We start from the raw sequence: 22,453 nt of genomic DNA on the forward strand, positions 1-22,453 counted from the left end.
TCTCTGGAGATGCTGAACTTGCTTTTAAGTTCATCACTGTAAGCTGTGCTCCCACCACTAGTGATGCGCCCAATCCACTCCAGAGATTTTCCTGCAGGCTGTCGGATCCAAGCTGTATAGTAGCTTGTAACTGAATATGAAACTTTGCAGTTGATGGTCAGACTCTGACCTGGACGGACCATCATGGAATCAGGCTGTGTCAGTTCAATACAGCGAACGCCTGTGGGTCATAAATACATAGTGATTAGACACATGCAAATATTATATATTGAGATTGAACATATATATAATGAACTTAGTGAAATCAATTATTTAATAAACAGCTCACATGACGCAGCTGCCAGCAGGAGCAGTACAGTTGTATGGAACATCTTTTTGGGTTGGGCTTGAACCTGTGGGAGCTTCTCAGTTCTCCAGAGCTTCATATAAAGTGTGTGAGTGGGGAGGGGTGTGACTTTCATTTGCTTATCTCATGACTTATAGGAGTCAAAAGTATTTAAGACATGAAGACAGTAGTTTATAGAGTGCATGTAAAGAACTTCTCTGCCCGTTTCAACATGTAGAAGCAACAATGTCTTCATTTCATATAAAAAGTACTACATCCATATATTCACTGATTTTTAAAAAAATGTTTAAAGTGTAAAATGTAAATGTAAAAAATGTTCTGCAATTTCATGCAGAATTTATTTGCATGTTCATCATCAAATGTACAAATAAGTGTATTAACTGCACTTCTTTTTATTAATGCATTTTAGTATTTTTTTCTAGTTACACTATGTCCCATATGCCAAACAAAACAAAAAAACAAGAACAAAATATAACAATATTAGTCATGTTTTTTAACTTTCAGTTCAGTGACGTAATTCTGAAATGCATTATTTGCTTATAAAAATGAATCTTTGCTAAGATTTCTAAGTAATGCAAATGTTTAGATTGATAACATTCTCTGATTTAGTGCTGCTTACTTGCCTTAAATCAATTTTTTTACTAACATTTTAAACAAGTTTAGTCTTTACCATAAGTTTCTTGTGAAACTTTGAACTTGGATATTCTTCACTTTAAAACTGTGGAGGAACCTCTTAAGGTGCTTTGAGGAACCTGCAAGAAAAGGTTTTAGAATTAAAAGGTTCCTTCAAGGTCTTAAAAGCACCTTAAGAGGTTCCTCGTTTCAAACGGAAGAACCCCTAAAAGTTCCTCAAGGACCCCTTTTAACAGTGTACATTAAATGAACTTCCTGAGCACTGTTTAGTTTATATTACAATAATTTACAAAAAAAAGTAATACACTTATTGCAATAATATTTTTTATGTAGGACATAGAAAATACAAGTTTTTAAATTCTCTAAATGCAGTTCATGAAGGTCCTAGTCAGCTGATGAGTTGTATTGGATATAGTCTAATGAGGCAGAAAACTTAAATCTGTAGAGCTGCAAACCATGTAGACTGAAGTTTGATGCATGCTTATCATAAAGACACTTCATGCAGTTAATTTTAGTATTTCTTTAAAAAACAAGACTTTTATATTTTGTCATGCCACCCCCTCTTTAGAATGCTCCTAGACTTCAGCCTCCATCTGTTTATCTGTCTCTCTGGTTTTTGTACAGCTGTTTGTACGACTTCTACCACAGTGAGTCTCTAGCACAGTAATACACTGCAGTGTCTTCAGGCTTCAGTTCAGTCATGTGCAGGTAGAGATTCGAGCTGTCCTTGGAAGCTGTGAACCTGCCCTGCACTGATTGGGCTGAGCTTTTGCTGCTCTCAGAATAATACCATATGATCCATTCCAGTCCTTTCCCAGGAGCCTGCCGGATCCAGTACATGTTAGTGCCCCCCACACTGAATCCACTGCCGGCACAGGTCAGTTTTTGAGATCCACCTGGAGCCACTGCTACTGACTGTTCAGACTGTGTGAGAACAACCTGAGAGTGGACACCTGAACACACACACACAGAAGACATTAATACAGCAGGTTAAAGCTGGATTGTCAATCTACTGCATTAATATGGTTCCTCATTGAGAGAAATAACACACTCACATGCTGCAGTCAGCAACAGCAGTAAAGAGGTGAGGATCATGGTGGAACTTGAGGGTCAGAGATACCAGAGATCAGACTGTTTCTACTCTACATATACAGAAGGGGATCAGTGAAGAATTTACATAAGAAGGCAATGATGGAAAACATTGCCTCATTGACTTTGAGAGTGCTTTAGACTGTGGTGAAAAAAAATGATATTTACTTTGTTCATGTCTAACTTCACAAGCCTGCAGCTCATCCCTGGACTGACTGGCTTCTTAATATACTGTATACGTCTTTGTTTCAATTTGGCTTTGTAAGCAGGGCCCTTTGTTTATTTTCTGTGTTCTGACTTGCAGCAGGATTTGGTGGCGGCAGTGCATGAAGGTCTCAATGCACCTCTACTGACCCAAAAGCAGTCACCTCCAGGATGCTCAAAACCACATAAATTAATCACAGAGGTTTTGTGGAGGGATGACACAACGCTGGACATTTTCAGGACTATGGAAGCAGATACTGCCCCATCACTGGAGGTGATGAGCTGCTCTTGAGGATCAGCATCACCATATTCTCCTGAAGTCGATGTTGTGTTTTACCGTTTCTCCAGCTTTGACTAGAGCTTTCGTTAGTGGGAGGGGTTATGTACATGTTGGGGTTATAGATATTATGAATCAAGGCTGTTTTGGTTTTGCTAGATGTTCTTTTAGACGAAAAGACAACAGTGTTGGAGGTTCATGAATTGTCATTTTCATGTACTGTTTTATGTCTATGCTGTGATCCGTGGCAGTAGCATAAACCAGCCAACAAAAGCTGAGGTTACCTTTTATCCCACAAATCATCCATTTAAAAGCCAAATCGGTGCATTTTCTGAGGTAAAATACCAGAGTAGTATGTAGGCTTCATATGATATGTTTTCATCCCAAGAAAAGTCACAAATCTTGCTATTTATACATCAGTAAACTACTTAATACTTCATACACGCATGGGATGAAGACACTGGTATCTGACTTATCATCAGCACATACACAGTAGAGACTTGTGACTATGTGACATGTTATCGACCTGGTGATCCTGGGGGAATGAGGGCGCTGGTAAGCGGGTTCCTTTTCTAGGTGCAGCCAGGACCGGGATACGGTTAACCTAGAAGGGGGAAAACACACAATAACCAATAATCCTAGGATATAAATATAATTACAGCTAGCTCAACTTACCGGTTTACATCAATATGGCCATTAACAAGACTACAATAATTGTATATAAGATGTAAATAAAATATTGGTCAGTATTGTCTATATGTTATTTGTCGTATTGTCATTGTTTGTTTGTGTGATGACCACCACCGTAGTAGACACTTGGTCCACTCCAGGCTGAGGAGGGAGAAGCGTACAACCTAAAAGGGCTGTGTAGGAAGCAATGAGGGGGTTCAGCTTGTACAGAGTAGTCTGAAGCAATAGTAGATGTCTGTGAGGCTCTGCAGCCCTCAGGTGAAGGCCGCTGAGGCCTTTTTGTAGAAAGAGTGTGCAGCTTAGCTCTTTTGTGTTTTGTTTTGTATGTTTGTGTTTGATTTTTTCACACATTCAACATTAAATATCACTGGAACTTACCTGGAAGTGTGGCTGTATCCTTGTAGTTAATTGTCACATCCACTTAAAGCCACACTATCACCACCACAATGCATTCTACAACTAGTTTAATGTTTTAATTTTAATCATTTTAATGTTCTTTTTTGACAAGCTATTTAATGTTCATTTCTGAAGTAAAAAGGAGCAGTAATGAACAGCCAGATTAAAATCATGTATTAGTTGCCTTCAGTTTTAAGTCTCTGGGTTTTTGTAAGATGAATGCATGACTTTCTATCACTGTGTTCTCTTGCACAGTAATACACAGCTGTGTCCTCAGTCTGCAGGTTCTGTCCTTGTAATGTTATTGTATTAGTTCCAGTGTCTCTGGAGATGCTGAACTTGCTTTTCAGTTTATCACTGTAATATGTGCCCCCACCACTACTGATATAGCCTATCCACTCCAGAGCTTTTCCTGCAGGCTGTCGGATCCAAGCTGTATGCTCACTTGTAACTGAATAGGAAACTTTGCAGTTGATGGTCAGACTCTGACCTGGACGGACCGTCATGGAACCAGGCTGGGTCAGTTCATAACAGTGAACATCTGTGGACCAACATAGAGATTAGACATATAAAAAATATTACAGATTGAGATTGAACATAAACATATTGTACTTAGTAAAATCTAGAATGTAATAAATATCTCACAGGAAACAGCCACCAGCAGGAGCAGTAGAGGTGTAGAGGACATCTTTTTTTGTTTGGCTTGAACCTATGAGACCTTCACAGTTCTCCAGAGCTTCATATAGAGTGAGTGAGTGAGTGAGTGAGTGGGGAGGGGAGTACTTTTTATTTGCTTAATAAGTGACCTGTAGGAGGTGATTGTATTTAAGACAATTTTGAGGACAACAGTTAATAGAGAGCCTGTTTTCAACACAAACGGAATGATGTTTTTATGTAACATCAAAAAAGTACTACATCTACACAATTACTGTCCTTAAGGTTTTTTTCTTTATGTTTTTTGCAAGTTAGATATAATTTCCAAATGTAACACTGTATTCATAACACTTTTCAAACAATATTGTTCCATCAAATTACACACAAATACTACCAAATATACAAATAATTGAACTTTCACTAAAACCGCTATATTTTGAATGTTATATCATATCAAGTGAGGGGAAAACATGAAACAAATAAATAGCTAAAACATAAAAAAATATATTTCTTTCTGACATTATAATCAAAATATATGAATACAGACTAGATCACTATTCTGTCTGAATGAAGAGCACATCCTACTGCAATATGAATGAGAGAACATTAATTCTACTGCCAAAAAATGTAGTGCATTATGTTAAGTTAAGTAAATACATCTAATATGTGGCACTTAAGTTAGTGAAGTACTTAAGCACCCTCTTGTCACTATACTTATTTGCTTGTTTATTGCAACTAAATGTTATCTTCACATATCATAGCTCTGACTCCTAGACTTTGCTTGGGAAATTATTATTACATAATAAAAAATGTTGGTGTGTAAATGTAATAAATTCTAAATGAATTAATAATACATTTGGAAACTATTTGGAAATGAATTTCTCGAACATCATATCTTGTTTTGCCATTATTTTGCACAAGTACAGGATGAGGCCTGATTGGTCCATAGTGTTCAACAGCAATGCAGGGCTTTATTGATATATCAGAACTGTGCCCAACATTTGCACTGAAATTTAGAACTGAAAGTTACTCAATAATCTCTGAGAGCATTGCCAATTGTGCTCTCTCAGACACTGGCCACTGATGACAAACCTGCATGGCTTGGGATTCAAACTCACATCTGCAAGGTCATAGTGTTATTGTGTGGTGGGTGGTTTTAGTACAGCTGCTCCATCAGCTCCAGTCAAATTTGAGTATTATAATTGTTAACATGCATTATTTTGAATTAAAACAAACTCTGAAAGCTCACTGTTACAAATTAGATCTTTTCAAAATCTAGGTGTCATAAGATGGCCATCAAAGTAAACCTATGTTGGCTTTACCTCTTTACTTCACTTATAATCAATTCGGCCACCTGAATAAAAGCACACACCTAAATAAAAAGCAATATTACCAGCTTGTGCTGCTGCAGTAAGTGTGTAACAGTCCTTAGACATGCAGTTAAACTAGAAGCTCATTTTTATTACTCTACCAATATTAGCTGCTTATTAGCTTATTATGTTATAAAACCTCCAACTTTTAATTAGCAGTAAGACCATTCAGTTATCTAAAACAGCTCATTCATGTCGATTAGTTTTATTCAGCCTAAAAGACTCAAATCTCTTTGTTCAGAGTGAACTCCTAACAAGTCAAGTCAAGTCAAGAGGCTTTTATTGTCATTTTATCTGAGAACAAGTACACAGTGGAGCGAAGTACCTCCAGGACTGTGGTGCAACAAGGTCCAGGAACAATACAGAACAACACAATCAATACAACAGAGATTAGACACAGTAAACAGACAGGACACTGCAACGCCAACACAAAGGTATTTTGGCTTTCAATAAATTTAATGAAATCCAAAATACCATTTTAATTTGTTTAGCATTGGCAATGACATTTCCCATTGTATGTGACACAAAACTCCATGCCAGAAACATTTTCTATATTTGATGTATTGAAGTCTGCATTTCTTAAAGGTTCCAATGAACGGGAAACTATATTTTTCTTGGTGTAGCTGAATAATAAAAGTTCTATACATGGAGGTGACAAACCATTAATCTCAAACACTCTTGTCTGTTGATACAAAGGAAAATCCTGCATAACCAAAACAGAGTTCCAACCCCCCAAAATTACTTCTTCACAGTTCTTGCCTCATCATTTATGCCCTCAAAATTGATATACACCCAGCTCACTATCAAAAGCTGAGGCTAAACACAATGCCTTCTTCAGGAGAATTTAGAAGTGAGACTAAAAATACTAAAAGCTACAGCAAGGTTGATCATAGAAGGGAGAAGGACCAATCAGAGGGATGTGCCTGCTGGTATCCACATGTGGAAGCCATGTGGATAAGGTGAGAAGGTGCTAGACTAAAAACTAACCCAGATGACCAGCTACAAGCTATTCAGCTAGCTAACCTCTGCACAGAGTATACACAAAGAGGACACTAACGGGAAACAGAGAGAAAAGCTACACTATCTGGTAAAATGATCACAGTGTTTTTTTTACAGTGATAGCCTATTCTCAGCTGGGCTGGACAAGGCTATGTAATGCAATGCCGCTGTGCTCTTTTGCAGTGACATAAACCAGCCAATAAAACTGAGTTTAGTCTTCAGCAGCTCATTACAGACACAAGCTGATTAATGTTCCTAGTTCCAAACTAAAAGAATGTAATAGCTGCATTGAGGTTTAAATCTCTGGGTTTTTGTAAGAGAAATGCATGACTTTCTATCACTGTGTTCTCTTGCACAGTAATACACAGCTGTGTCCTCAGTCTGCAGATTCTGTCCTTGTAATGTTATTGTGTTAGTTCCAGTGTCTCTGGAGATGCTGAACTTGCTTTTCAGTTTATCACTGTAATATGTGCCCCCACCACTACTGATATGGCCTATCCACTCCAGAGCTTTTCCTGCAGGTTGTCGGATCCAAGCTGTATGCTCACTTGTAACTGAATAGGAAACTTTGCAGTTGATGGTCAGACTCTGACCTGGACGGACCGTCATGTAACCAGGCTGGGTCAGTTCAATACAGTGAACATCTGTGGACCAACATAGAGATTAGCGACATAAAAAATATTACAGATTGAGATTAAACATAAACATATTGTACTAAATATCTCACAGGAAACAGCCACCAGCAGGAGCAGTAGAGCTGTAGAGGACATCTTTTTTTGTTGGGCTTGAACCTGTCAGAACTTCACCAGAGCTCCACCAGAGCAGAGGTTCTCCAGAGCCTCATATAGAGTGAGTGAGTGGGGAGGGGAGTACTTTTTATTTGCTTATCAAGTGATTTGTAAGAGGTGATTGTATTTAAGACAATTTTGAGGACAACAGTTAATAAAGAGCCTGTTTTCAACACAACCGGAATGATGTTTTTATGTTTATGTTTATGTTTACTGTCCTTAAGTTGTTTTTTTAATGTTTTTTGCAAGTTAGATAAAATTTCCAAATATAACACTGTGTTCATAACACTTTTCAAACAATATTGTTCCATCAAGTTACACACAAATACCACCAAATATACAAATAATTGAACTTTCATTAAAATGCTATATTTTGAATGTTATATCATATCAAGTGAGGGGAAAAAAATTTAACAAATAAATAAATAAAACATATACATTATAATATAAATATATGAATATAGACTACATCAGTATTCTGTCTGATTGAAGAGCACATCCTACTGGAATATGAATGAGAGAACACTAATTCTACTGCCAAAAATGTAGTGCATTAAGTTGCCTCACATCTAATATGTAGCCCTTAAGTTAGTTAATTACCTAAGTACACTATTGTCACTGTACTTATTTGCTTGTTTAGTGCAACTAAATGTTATCTTCACATATCCTAGCTCTGACTCCAGGGCTTTGCCTGAAAAATTATTATTTCTTAATAAAAAAAAAATATTTGTGTAAATGTAACAAAATCTTAATGCATTAATAATACATTTGGGAATTATTTGGAAATTAATTTCTTGAACATTAGTGCATCATATGTTGTTTTGCCATTATTTTGCACAAGTACAGGATGAGGCCTGATTGGTCCATAGTGTTCAGCAGCAATGCAGTGCATTATTGATTTATCAGAACTCTAATAATAGTAGCTCAGAATGCTGAGCCCAGCATTTGCACTGAAATTTTGTAATATTTTTACAGGACAGCTTCTAAAACTTCAGTTAAAAGCAATAAAGTTACTCAATAATCTCTGAGAGCATTGCCAATTGTGCTCTCTCAGACACTGACCACTGATGGCAAAACAGCATGGCTCAGTGGATTCAAACTCACATCTGCTAGGTCATAGTGTTATTGTGTGGTGGGTGGTTTTAGTACAGCTGCTCCATCAGCTCCAGTCATTGTGGGGCTTCGAGCACAGTAATAAACAGCAGTGTCCTCTGCTCTCAGACTCTTGGCCTCTAAGAACTGTGTACTTGAGGGAACGTCCTCAGTCATTGTGAAGTGACCTTTCATAGAATCTGCATAAGTTGCTGAATTTGAACCAGTGTTCATCTCTCCAATCCATTCCAGAGCTTCTCCTGGTTTCTGTTGTATCCACTGCATGTAGTAGCTGGTCATGCTGAAGCCACTTATTTTACAGGAGATTTTCACAGTTTCTCCAGGTTTCTTCACCACAGCAGAAGACTGGTCGAGTCGGATCTCAGCATTTATGTCTAAAAAAAAAAAAAAACATTCACCAATCAAGGATAATCCTGATTGTATTAAAATACTCTCACATGACAATGTATTGGGAAGTCTAACATACCTTGTGTAAGCATCAGTATAAGAACGCAGTACTGAACAATCTGCAGTGCCATAACTAAACTCTCTGATGGTTCTGTGCTACAGCGATTTGAGCATTAGGTGAATAAAGTGCTGATTATATTATATTTAAGGTGAGTTTTCAAGCAACATAAATTTACATAAACACTCCTCTGACCAATAGAGTTACTTCAATAATTATAGCACTATGACTGCAAGGATGTAGTGACTGATCGCCCCCTAGAGTTCAGACAGAATACTGATGAATACCATTCACTCTTTTACACTTACAAATAGTGCCAACCTTTTTAGCAAAGAAAAAAATATAAAGAGTAAAATTAATAAATACATTAATTAATTAAAAAATCACATCAACTTTAGGAAGTTTAGGAAGGTTGGTTAGGTCACTAAGTTCAGTTCACCTTAAAAACTCCATAATATGTTAATATGTGATTTTAAGTTGCTGAACTCATTTTTGCAGTGCATAGAAGAAATATGGAAGAGCATTTGGTTCCTTCATTGATGAACTTCTTTATTAAACCAGATTTCAGTTCTACAGCAGCGAACCCTGTTTATTTAGTATATGTTTGTGTCATAAATGTTAACTTAATTTGCACAACACAGCCAGAGTTGAAGGAAGTCTTTAATAGTCTTACCATGCTGAGAAACACTGAAACCTGTAGCACTTCATCTCATGAAGACAAAAGTTTGACATGTGCTTTACGCTAAATGAATTTGCCATCAAGATTATGTAAATCTATTATATCATGCAGTTAATATTAGCATATTCATGGTTGCCCCCTCTTTGCAATGATGCCAGGGTTCACCCTCTGTTTATCTTTCCCTCTAGTTTTTGTACAGCTGTCTGTATGACTTCCACCACAGTGCGTATGTGGCACAGTAACACACTGCAGTGTCTTCAGGCTTCAGTTGAGTCATGTGCAGGTAGAGATTCGAGCTGTCCTTGGAAGCTGTGAACCTGCCCTGCACTGATTGGGCTGAGCTTTTTCTACTCTCAGTATAATAATATATGATCCATTCCAGTCCTTTCCCAGGAGCCTGCCGGATCCAGTGCATATAAGCGCTTCCCACACTGAATCCACTGCCGGCACAGGTCAGTTTGTAAGATCCACCTGGAGCCACTGCTACTGACTGTTCAGACTGTGTGAGAACAACCTGAGAGTGGACACCTGAACACACACATAGAAAACATTAATACAGCAGATTAAAGCTGGTTCGTCCATTTAGTGCACTGATATGGATCCTCAGTGAAAGAGATAATGGACTTACATGCTGCAGTCAGCAGCAGCAGCAGCAGCAAAGAGGTGGAGAACATGGTGTGTGTGTGTGTGTGTGTGTGTGTGGAACTTCAGACGGTCAGAGTTAGCAGGACCAGACTGTCTTTCTTTTTTACCTTACATATATAGAGAACAGGTTCAGTGGCAGTTTTGCATATTAAGTCACTGATGTCAAACATTGCTGCATTGGCTTTAATAGTGCAGTAGACTGGTTGACTTTTTGAGTAAAGAGTGCCCCCTACAGGAACATACATGAAACAGTAGTGTCATCTTTTCCAACACTGAATTTTACATAATCACAGAAAGCAAAACATACAGTATGCTTCCCTAGAGGCAGTCATAGCCTGAAACCCTTCAAGAAAATAAGCCTGTCAACTGGGATCAGTTTAAGGAGTTCTTTGGTGTGTTATTAGTATGTATGAGACTTTGGTCCTTGGTTTCCGTGAGGCATAATGGTAAAATCATTTTGAGGGAGATTTGAAGTTGAGTATTTTAAGATAATTACAGCTACAGGTTATCAAATTTGAGGGTTCACTTTTTTATTGAAATTAATTGAGGTTCATGGTGTGTCAGTTTTAGTTTCTGTACTCTCATTATTCAACTATGCCAGGGTAAATACAGCTTGACATTCTAGGGCCCTTTAAAATATTCAGACATATTAAAATTGTTAACATGCAATTGAATTAAAATGTGTAATATGTGTCACAAAACTCCATGCCAGAAACATTTCTATATTTGATGTATTGATGTCTGCATATCTTAAAGGTTCCAATGAACGGGAAACTATACTGCTCAAAAAAATAAAGGGAACACTCAAATAACATCCAAGATCTGAATAAATGAAATATTCTCATTGAATACTTTGTTCTGTACAAAGTTGAATGTGCTGACAATAAAATCACAGAAAAATCATCAATGGAAATCAAATTTATTAACCAGTGATGTCCCAAATGTGCTCAACTGGATTCAGGTGTGGGGAACGGGCGGGCCAGTCCATAGCTTCAATGCCTTCATCTTGCAGGAACTGCTGATACACTCCAGCCACATGAGGTCTAGCATTGTCCTGCATTAGGAGGAACTCAGGGACAACCACACCAGCATAAGGTCTCACAAGGGGTCTGAGGTTCTCATCTCGGTACTAATGGCAGTCAGGCTACCTCTGGCGAGCGCATGCAGGGCTGTGCGGCCCTCCAAAGAAATGCTACCCCACACCATTACTGACCCACTGCCAAACCGGTCATGCTGAAGGATGTTGCAGGCAGCAGATCGCTCTCCACGGCGTCTCCAGACTGTGAACCTGCTTTCATCTGTGAAGAGCACAGGGCTCCAGTGGCGAATTTACCAATCCTGGTGTTCTCTGGTAAATGCCAAGCATCCTGCACGGTGTTGGGCTGTGAGCACAATCCCCATCTGTGGATGTTGGGCCCTCATACCATCCTCATGGAGTTGGTTTCAAACTGTTTGTGCAGACACATGCACATTTGTGGAATGCTAGAGGTAATTTTGCAGGGCTCCTTGCACAAAGGCGGAGGTCCTGCTGCTGGGTTGTTGCCCTTCTACGGCCTCCTCCACGTCTCCTGGTGTACTGACAGACACAGCAAACCTTCTTGCCACAGCTCGCATTGATGTGCCATCCTGGATGAGCTGCACTACCTGAGTGTGGGTTGCAGAGTCAGTCTCATGCTACCACGAGTGTGAAAGCACCACCAACATTCAAAAGTAATCAAAGCATCAGCCAGAAAGCATAGGTACTGAGGTGGTCCCCACCTGCAGAACCACTCCTTTATTGAGTGTGTCTTGCTAAATGCCAATAATTTCCACCTGTTGTCTATTCCATTTGCACAACAGCATGTGAAATTGATTATCAATTAGTGTAGCTTTCTAAGTGGACAGTTTGATTTCACAGAACTTTGATTCACTTGGAATTATATTGTGTTGTTTAAGTGTTCCCTCTATTTTTTTGAGCAGTGTTTATTTTTCTTGGCGTAGCTGAATAATAAAAGTTCTGTACATGGAGGTGACAAACCATGAATCTCAAACACTCTTGTCTGTTGATTCAAAGATAAATCCTGCATAAGCAAAACAGAGTTCCAACCCCCCAAAATTACTTCTGCACAGTTCTTGCCTCATCATTTATGTCCTCAAAATTGATACACCCCCAGCCCACTATAGAAAGTGGAGGCTAAACACAATGCCTTCTTCAGGAGAATTTAGAAGTGAGACTAAAAATGCTAAAAGCTACAGCAAGGTTGATCATAGAAGGGAGAAGGACCAATTAGAGAGATGTGCCTGCAAACTAACCCAGATGACCAGCTACAAGCTATTCAGCTAGCTAACCTCTGCACAGAGAAGACACAGAGAGGACACTAAAGAGAGAACAGCAACACTGTCTGGTAAAATAATCACAGTGTCCCTTTTACAGTGATGGCCTATTCTAAGCTGGGCTGGACAAGGCTATGCAATGCTATGCCGCTGTGCTCTTTGAGAGCCAATACAATTGAGTTTAGTCTTTAGCAGCTCATTACAGACACAAGCTGTTTAATGTTCCTAGTCCCAAACTAAAAGAATGTAATAGCTGCATTGAGGTTTAAGTCTCTGGGTTTTTGTAAGATGAATGCATGACTTTCTATCACTGTGTTCTCTTGCACAGTAATACACAGATGTGTCCTCAGTCTGCAGGTTCTGTCCTTGTAATGTTATTGTGTTAGTTCCAGTGTCTCTGGAGATGCTGAACTTGCTTTTCAGTTTATCACTGTAAGCTGTGCCCCCACCACCAGCGATATAGCCAATCCACTCCAGAGCTTTTCCTGCAGGCTGTCGGATCCAACCTGTAGTATAGCTTGTAATCGGATATGAAACTTTGCAGCTGATGGTCAGACTCTGACCTGGACGGACCATCATGGAATCAGGCTGTGTCAGTTCAATACAGCGAACGCCTGTGGGTCATAAATACATAGTGATTAGACACATGTAAATATTATATATTGAGATTGAACATGAATATAATGAACTTCAATGAAATCAATTATTTAATAAACAGCTCACATGAAGCAGCCGCCAGCAGGAGCAGTAGAGTTGTATGGAACATCTTTTTGGGTTGGGCTTGAACCTGTAGGAGCTTCTCAGTTTTCCAAAGCTTCATATAAAGTGCGTGAGTGGGGAGGGGCGTGACTTTTATTTGCTTATCTCGTGACTTATTGGAGGCAAAAGTATTTAAGTCATGAGGACAGTAGTTTATAGAGTGCATGTAAAGAACTTCTCTGCCTGTTTCAACATGTAGAAGCAACAAAGTCTTCATTTCACATAATTACGTACGTAATTTATTTGCATGTTCATCATCAAATGTACAAATATGTGTATTAACTACACTTCTTCTTATTACTGCATTTTAGTATTTTTTCAAGTTACACTATGTACCATATGCCAAACAAAAAAACCCATGAACAAAATATAAAATGATTAGTCATGTTTAGTATGTCTTTTTAACTTTCAGTTCAGTTACATAATTCTGAAATGCATTATTTGCTTAAAAAATGAATCTTTGCTAAAATTTGTAAGTAATGCAAATGTTAAGATTCATAACATTCTCTGATTTAGTGCTGCCTACTTGCCTTAAATCCATTTTTTTACTAACATTTTAAACAGTACTGGCAAGTTTTGTATTTACCATGAGTTTCTTGTGAAACTTTGAACTTGGATGTTCTTCACTTTAAAACTGTGGAGGAACCTCTTAAGGTGCTTTGAGGAACCTTCAAGAAAAGGTTTTAGAATTAAAAGGTTCCTTCAAGGACCTAAAAGCACCTTAAGAGGTTCCTCCAACATTTCAAATGGAAGAACCCCTAAAAGTTCCTCAAGGACCCCTTTTACAGTGTACATTAAATGAACTTTCTGAGCACTGTTTAGTTTATATTATAATAATTTATAAAAAGAGCAATACACTTATTGCAATAATAATTTGTGTTATTATTATTTGTGTAGGACATAGAAAATACAAGTTTTTAAATTCTCTAAATGCAGTTCATGAAGGTCCTGCTAGAGTCAGCTGATGAGTTGTATTGGATATAGTCTAATGAGGCAGAAAACTAAAATCTGTAGAGCTGCAAAACATGTAGACTGAAGTTTGATGCATGCTTATCATAAAGACACTTCATGCAGTTAATTTTAATATTTCTTTAAAAAACAAGACTTTTATCTTTTTTCATGCCATCCCCTCTTTAGAATGCTTCTAGACTTCAGCCTCCATCTGTTTATCTGTCTCTCTGGTTTTTGTACAGCTGTTTGTACGACTTCTACCACAGTGAGTCTCTGGCACAGTAATACACTGCAGTGTCTTCAGGCTTCAGTTGAATCATGTGCAGGTAGAGATTTGAGCTGTCCTTGGAAGCTGTGAACCTGCCCTGCACTGATTGGGCTGAGCTTTTGTCAGAGTCAGAATAATAATATATGATCCATTCCAGTCCTTTCCCAGGAGCCTGCCGGATCCAGTACATGTTAGTGCTTCCCACACTGAATCCACTGCCGGCACAGGTCAGTTTGTAGGATCCACCTGGAGCCACTGATACTGACTGTTCAGACTGTGTGAGAACAATCTGAGAGTGGACACCTGAACACACACACAGAGAAGACATTAATACAGCAGATTAAAGCTAGTTTGTCCATTTAGTGCATTGATATGAGAGAGATAACACACTCACATGCTGCAGTCAGCAGCAACAGTAAAGAGGTGAGGAACATGGTGGAACTTGTCAGTGCTTCCAGAGATCAAATGTTTTTCACTCCACATATATAGAAGGGGGTCAGTGAAGATTTTACATAACAATGTAGTGATGTAAAACATTGCCTCAATGACTTTAAGAGTGCTTTAAACATGTGCCACAATGTCTCCCCCTTTGGGTGAGACTCAATATTCACTCTGCTTGCTCTGGCTCCTCCTGGGGTCCACCCAGGTCTGACTGCATATGCAGACTTATATTACCACTGTGGTGTTTGAGGGGTTTTAAACACCCTACAGCATCTTAATAGAATGTTTTTGGGCTAAACCTGCTAGGATGGCCTGATCTGTTTTTAAATGTTACTCATAAATACATTTCTGCACAATATTTTCTCCCTGAAGGTCTCATAACACTCTTTGTGTCTTACCATGGTGATCTTATTCACTTCAACTATCATGAGCAAACCAACCCAAATGTTTGTGGCTTAAATTAGATAAGAATTTCTATTCTAATTAAATTAAATTCTAATTTTAATATTTATTAAAATTGTGTTACTAATAAATGTGGGGTGTTCCAACCTTTTCCTCACAGGAAAATATAGCTTATTTTAGTTAAATTTGTATGTAGTCTTTGTGATTTTTTTATGGGATTATTAGATTGGAATCCATGTGTTTGTTGGGTTTCCTACATTTTTCACACTTATGTATGTTGTACAAACTCACCACTGCCCATTCCTCAACAAATACCTTTCTAAATCTAAAACATGAGGATGGAGGGAATAGAGCAATAGAGATTTTGTTTAAAGATAGATGGAAAAAGACCCTCAGCTTGCCTAAATCAGCTAAAACCTAAATCTTGGGAGAAACATCATTCTTCAGCAGGATAATAATCTCAGCTTTATACAGTGGTTGAAAGAATGGTGAATGTTGTGGAATTGAGCCCCAAGTCAGAGTCACTTGGAAGATTAAGAAATATTATTATTATGATTATGATTATGATTATTATTATAATACTAATAATTGTCAGACCCTCGTTATCGCTCCCTCCCCTCGGGTGATCTTGAGACACCGACCACAGGCCCAAAGAAGGACTTCCGTTGCACTTCCTGATTGTTTGGGTTCATTGCTGTTCATTTGTGTTCACTCGCAGTTCATTGTTTGGTCATCTGTTTCACCTGGGACTGGGAGTACTTAAGGGGCTCTACTGCTACAATGCTTTGCCATAAATTGACTCTCCAGGAATCTCTGTGATGCTCCGTGATCCGTTTGATTCTAAAGGCAAGCGAAGTATGTTCGCTTCCTACTCAGGTTCTTGTTCATGGTCAGGAGTGACCCCAGTTCTAGGCAATACTCTGCATGTTCAGGTTAGGTTGGCCATGTTTTCTAGTCATGCAGCTGGTTCCCCAGCTACCCCTGTTTGCAAACAGAGCGCAGCTCTGCCCAAGCAAGGTTTGTGGATTTCTGTTTAGTCCCCTCTTGAGTTAACCCCCTCGTTATTCTCCCGTCCAGCTCCCTGCTCCTTCCAGTCCCAGGTTTTTGTACGCCATCTTGTTGTGTCACGTTCGGATTCCACTATCAATAAAGCCAATCTATTCCAGAGATTCTCCTGCAGGTTGTCGGATCCAAGCTGTATGATGCTTTATGAAGCTTTGCAGTTGATGGTCAGACTCTGACCTGGCCAGACCATCATGGAATCTGGCTGGGTCAGTTCAGTACTGTGAACACCTGGTGACTGGTATATAATAATATAATATATAATATAATAATATATACAATAATATATTATTATTATTGTTATTATTATTGTTGTTGTTGTTGTTGTTGTTATTATTATTCAGTTAAATCCATTATTTAATGAGTAGCTCACAGGATGCAGCCGCCAGAAAGAGCAGTACAGATGTAGAGAACATAACTGTGGCTTGTGTCACGCCCGCGCCGCCGCGCCCGCCCCAGGGGCGGTCTCGGGCCGCGGCTCACAGGCGATCAAGAACTCCCCCTTCAAAGTCATGTCATGTTTAATTATGTTCTGGACTTTTATGTTGAAAAGGACTCGTGTTGAAACCCATCATTGCCATCTTGGTTTTAGGTTGTTTGTCATGTGTCTGTTCATCGTTTGGTTTATGTGCTACACCTGTGGGCTGGTGCATTTAAGGAGGGCTAGAGCAAGCAGCCAGTGCTGAGAATTGACTTTAGTTGACTTCTGTTAACTCTTAGTAGCTCTGGTTATCTCAGGTGACCACTGGGTTGGATCTGGTGTCTCGTAGTGCTGGCGTTATCAGTTGGCTCTCCAACGGCCTCTGCTAATGTCAGCTAAACCTCCTCTGTCTGTGTGGCTGCCGAACTGCTACTGCCTTCTCACCTTCGGTCATAGAGCACCGTAAGGAGTATCAGGGGCCTGTTCATGAGAGTGCGCTGAACTCTCCTCGCTTCGGTCGTGAAGCTCTCGTCAAGGAGGTCAGCTTTGGTGCGCACTCTAGTTATCGCTTGTGTTCTGGTAAGCTGGCCCCGTCATTGTATCGGTTCTGTTGTTTGGGTTCGGAGGCGGATCCCTCAGCTCCGGAGGTCCAGTAAGTCTCAGAAGCGCCTGACCTGCGCTGTCTTTCTGTTTCACGGTTTTCCCCAGGCACTGCCTGTAGGTTTAGGTTTTCTGTATCGTTCTGGCTCAGCCCTGGCATGCTAGCCTAGCCCTCGTCCCTCACCAGCCACAGGTGTGCTCTTTGGTTTGCCCAGTTCTGTTGTCACGTTTGTATTTTGTTTCTTTAACCCTGTTAATCTGTTGCTGCTTTTTCCTTGTTTTCTGCCCTGTTTGAGTTATTAAACTCTCTTGCCTTGGTCCATCCCCTGCGAGTGTTCTCCCTCATTGTCTGACCCAGTGGATCATGACACTTGGACTTGAACCTGTGAATCTTCTTAGTTCTCCAGCTTCATATAGTGTGTAAAAAAGGTGGAGGGGAATATTTATATCTAAATTATAATCCAAGTTTGTAAAAAAAATCATGCCTCCTACAGTAAAACTAACAAATATATTCTTTATACTGATAAACAACAAAGCACCTAAATATTACACTGATTACACTCTTAATAATAAAGATGCTATAAGGGGTTCCTTAAGCAATGTCATGAAAAAAATATGTAAGTAAAATAACCTTTTAAAGGTTTAAAGACTTCAATAAAAATGTTTTTCCATGGTTTTTTAAAGCTATTTTACAACAATAGTTCTAAATGGAACCACAAATTTTTATTTTTAGGCAATAACCAATTGTAGCATCTTCTGAACTTCTGTAGTGAGGGGCACACCTTACTGGAAAATGAATGAAATATAGTATAAATAAGAAGAATGTCCTAGAAGCATTACTGCTGTGTTTAACCTGATTTTCTAAGCTTTCATTTTTTGTATTTCCTCTTACTTTTGTACAGTAGCAAATGATTCAATTTTAGAGTTTACATTGTTAAATTGCTAATTATTTTTACATGATTTTAACCGCAAGCAGCTTCTGTCATGCTTTTATATTTTACCATATTCAAAAGTAATATTACTGGTTAAAAGCTGACTCTAATACAGATATTGAGGTATGTGTTTTTGTACAGTGCTCACACTGAGTTATACTACTGTGTCTTTCCTTGCACAGTAATACACAGCTGTGTCCCCAGACTCCAGCCTGCTAATGTCTAAGAACAGCACGTTACTGCTCGTGTCTCTGGATATTGTGAAGCGACTCTTAAAGGAAGCTCCATAGTCTGTAGATCCACCACTCCAGATGATCCCGATCCACTCCAAGCCTTTCCGTGAAGGCTGTCTGATCCAGGCTGTGCTATAGTCAGTAAGGGAGTAACCGGATATCTGACATGACAACCTCACGGATTCCCCAGGAGGCTTCACCTGAGCAGGAGACGAGGTCAGGCTGATGCCATGGATGTCTGTGTGGAGGGAACAGGTCAGACATAGAGTCCATTGAACACAATGAATTCATTAATTTCATCTTCAGCTGAATGCAAAAGAACATAACATTGACTGTAGGTAACTAGACGTTAGTGACCACTCACATGGCAAGGAGGCCAGCAGGAGAAGAACAGTCCAGCTCATATTTTCTTTAAACATATGTGGGTAAATGCAGTTTTGTTAGTGTGTATGGATGCCTCTGTATGTTATATATACACTATGGCAAAGGGTGGGCTTGCTGTGACGTTGGCCAGGAAATTTGCATATTTCTCATTTCAGAATTCAATTATTCAGGAATCTCAATATGTTTGCTCAGTGAACTATAAAACAACTCCTGAAAATGAGTGTCTGGTGTAAAAATGCTGACGAGGTTTGAGCATGTATATGTGCATATGTGCATATTAAGCAATGTATTGTGGAAGCACATAAATTGATAATTACATTAAAATACATGATATGATATACATGATGTTCTGTTGTGCCTAAATTGGGCTGCATCCACCTACTCTTTTCAGAGCCATTGTAGTCTTAGTCATAGCTAACTTGCTAATTAGGTACACTATAAATATGTATGTATAACTATTCACTTAAAAAAGTAATATTCTGTTTTCTTAGAATTTCAATTAGTCAACTGGTTTTATAAATGTGGATTTTAATAGTTACACAGCTAAAGATTTCACTAAAGAAAGTGGTATGGTTCTCCTCAACATTGAGGTTCTCCTCCAGACATTGCATGAATACATTCCATTCCATCTGAAGCATTTCATTTATGAACTTACTGAACCCTGGAATTATTATTCACATTATAGTCATAATGTAGTAGCCATTATGAACTATTTGGTAACTGTTTTAGGTTAGCACATGTTATGGAGTCCCATGTGGTTCTGTTTTAGGGTTTATGAAATTGCATAAATTGTGGCAGCAATGAATTTGTAAGAGTAAACAAATGAAGTGGGACCTAAGCACAGGGTTTAACGGGTTGGGGGATCTATCAGACAGTGTATACTCACCTTAGCATTTAGAGTTAGGATGACTGTACTAATACTGAGTAGGGCAGAACCTTTGAGGTGCCTGTATATGTTAGCATGAGTCAAGTCAAGTGAGTTTTATTGTCATTTCAGCTACATACAGAGTACACAGTGAAACGAAACAATGTTTCTCCAGGACCATGGTGCAACTTGGAAAGTGCATACAAGACACAAGTGCAACACAAACAAACAAGTGCGGACAGAGAACACAACACAGTACAGACAGAGAATAATAAATAATTGCCGGTAGTGTGCAAATTGTGCAATGTGTAATAAATAGATTCCCGTGAGGTAGTTATTAGTGTGCAAAAAATGCTTCCCCCCTATTGCAGAGTCTGGTTGTGTCAGACCGGATGCTGCGGTACCTTCTTCCTGATGGCAGGAGGGAGAACAGTCTGTGTGAAGGGTGGGTGGAGTCATCCACAATGCTGGTTGCTTTGCGGATGCAGCGGGTGGTGTAAATGTCTATGATGGAGGGAAGAGAGACTCCGATGATCCTCTCAGCTGTTCTCACAATGCAATGGAGGGTCTTGCGGTCAACGCATTGTGAGGATCATCGGAGTCTCTCTCCCCATCATGATTTGTGTCTATGGAATTTTGAATTTTGTTTTACCACATCCCACTTTACCACTTTAAAACAATGATTGTCATGTCAGTGCAACCAGTTGGGGACAACTTTTGCTTTGGAACATTTAAGGTGCATCATTATGCTGAATGCATTTATTAGAAGATGATCATTGATGAGATGTGCAATATTCAAATAGTCAAGCAAATATTTAGTACTAACAGGCCACATTCCCCGTACCATTACACCACATCCACCAGGCTACCCTGTTCACACAAGGTGAGTTGGCCAAATCTGACCACTACCTGTGTACACTTTGCCAAAAATACTGATTTATCAGACCAGGCTATGATTCTCCAGTCCTCAACTGCTGAGCCTGTGCCCACTGTAGCCTCAGCTTTCTGTTCCTGGTTGACAGTGAAACTCAACATGGTTTTCTGCTGTTGAAGCTCATCCACCTCAAGGTTGGACATATTCTTTTCTGCTCACCACTATTGTACAGTGTGGTTCTCTGGGTTACTGTAGCCTTTTTGTCAGCTCCAATCATTTCAGCAATTCTTTCATCAACAAGGCGTTTCGGTCTGAAAAACAACCATCCACTGGATGTATTTCTATATTACACTATTCTGAGTAAACTCTAGAGGATCTCATCAGCCGCTCTAAAAAACTCAAACCAGGCCATCTGGCACCAACAATGAAGCTCAAAATCCCTAAGATCTGTTTTTTTTTTTTTTTTTTTTTTTTTTTTTTTTTTTTTTTTCCAAATTCCAATAGCTGATTTGAACATCTCCTGAAGCCAATGGTCAGTATCTGCATGGTTTTATGTGAATGTAATCCTACTCCTTTTAAGAGTCTTGGACTTCTAATGAATCACTGGTTTAGTGAATTGCATTTCCCATTAGGTTGAATGGAGTTTCTTGCCTGTATTCTGTAAAGCTGATTGGTGGTTTATTGATGAGTGCACTGCAGATAGTAGTGAGACCACCCTAAGACATTCTAAAAGGTGAATGGTTGTACATACCTTACATTAAAACCTGTTATGCAGTTACTATTAATAGTTGCTAAATGCTGCTAGACTTCACCCTCTATCTGTTTATCTTTCCCTCTAGTTTTTGTACAGCTGTCTGTATGACTTCCACCACAGTGAGTCTCTGGCACAGTAATACACTGCAGTGTCTTCAGGCTTCAGTTGAGTCATGTGCAGGTAAAGATTCGAGCTGTCCTTGGATGCTGTAAACCTGCCCTGCACTGATTGAGCTGAGCTTTTGCTACTCTCAGAATAATAATATATGATCCATTCCAGTCCTTTCCCAGGAGCCTGCCGGATCCAGTGCATATAAGCGCCCCCCAAATTGAATCCGCTGCAGGCACAGGTCAGTTTTTGAGATCCACCTGGAGCCACTGCTACTGACTGTTCAGACTGTGTGAGAACAACCTGAGAGTGGACACCTGAACACACAGAGAGAAAACATTAATACAGCAGGTTAATGTTGGTTTCTTTATCTAATGCATTGGTATGGTTCCCTATTGACAGAAATAAAACACTTACATGCTGCAGTCAGCAGCAGCAGTAAAGAGGTGAGGATCATGGTGTGTGGAACTGTAGATGGGCTGAGCTAGCAGAGACCAGACTGTCTCTCTTTTACTCTACATATATAGGGAAGAGGTTCAGTGACAGTTTTGCATGTGAAGCCAGTAATGTAAGACATTGGTGCTTTGGCTTTAAGAGTAAATTAGGCAGGTTTGCTTTTTAAGTGTAGGGTGCCCCCTACTGGAATAGAAATTACCTGACATTTTAAAACCTTAGAATTATGCATAATAATAATAATAATAATAACAATTAGAAATATAAGTAATATGTTTTAACACTGACCATTATATCAATCCAAC

The 22,453-nt window shown here is 39.1% G+C and overlaps 2 gene segments (V, D, J or C); both read right to left on the reverse strand.

The window, feature by feature from the left end:
- Positions 1 to 18,631: 18,631 nt before the first annotated feature.
- On the reverse strand, positions 18,632 to 19,114 carry LOC140574507 (Ig heavy chain V region 914-like). The segment is given in 2 exon segments: positions 18,632 to 18,948; positions 19,075 to 19,114. Coding segments are annotated over 2 exon segments (357 nt in total).
- Positions 19,115 to 21,668: 2,554 nt separating this feature from the next.
- On the reverse strand, positions 21,669 to 22,152 carry LOC140574508 (Ig heavy chain V region-like). The segment is given in 2 exon segments: positions 21,669 to 22,012; positions 22,113 to 22,152. Coding segments are annotated over 2 exon segments (384 nt in total).
- Between the last annotated feature and the right edge of the window lie 301 nt (positions 22,153 to 22,453).

The sequence above is a fragment of the Salminus brasiliensis genome, chromosome 12, assembly GCF_030463535.1.
Source record: "Salminus brasiliensis chromosome 12, fSalBra1.hap2, whole genome shotgun sequence".
Classification (NCBI taxonomy): Eukaryota; Metazoa; Chordata; class Actinopteri; order Characiformes; family Bryconidae; genus Salminus; species Salminus brasiliensis.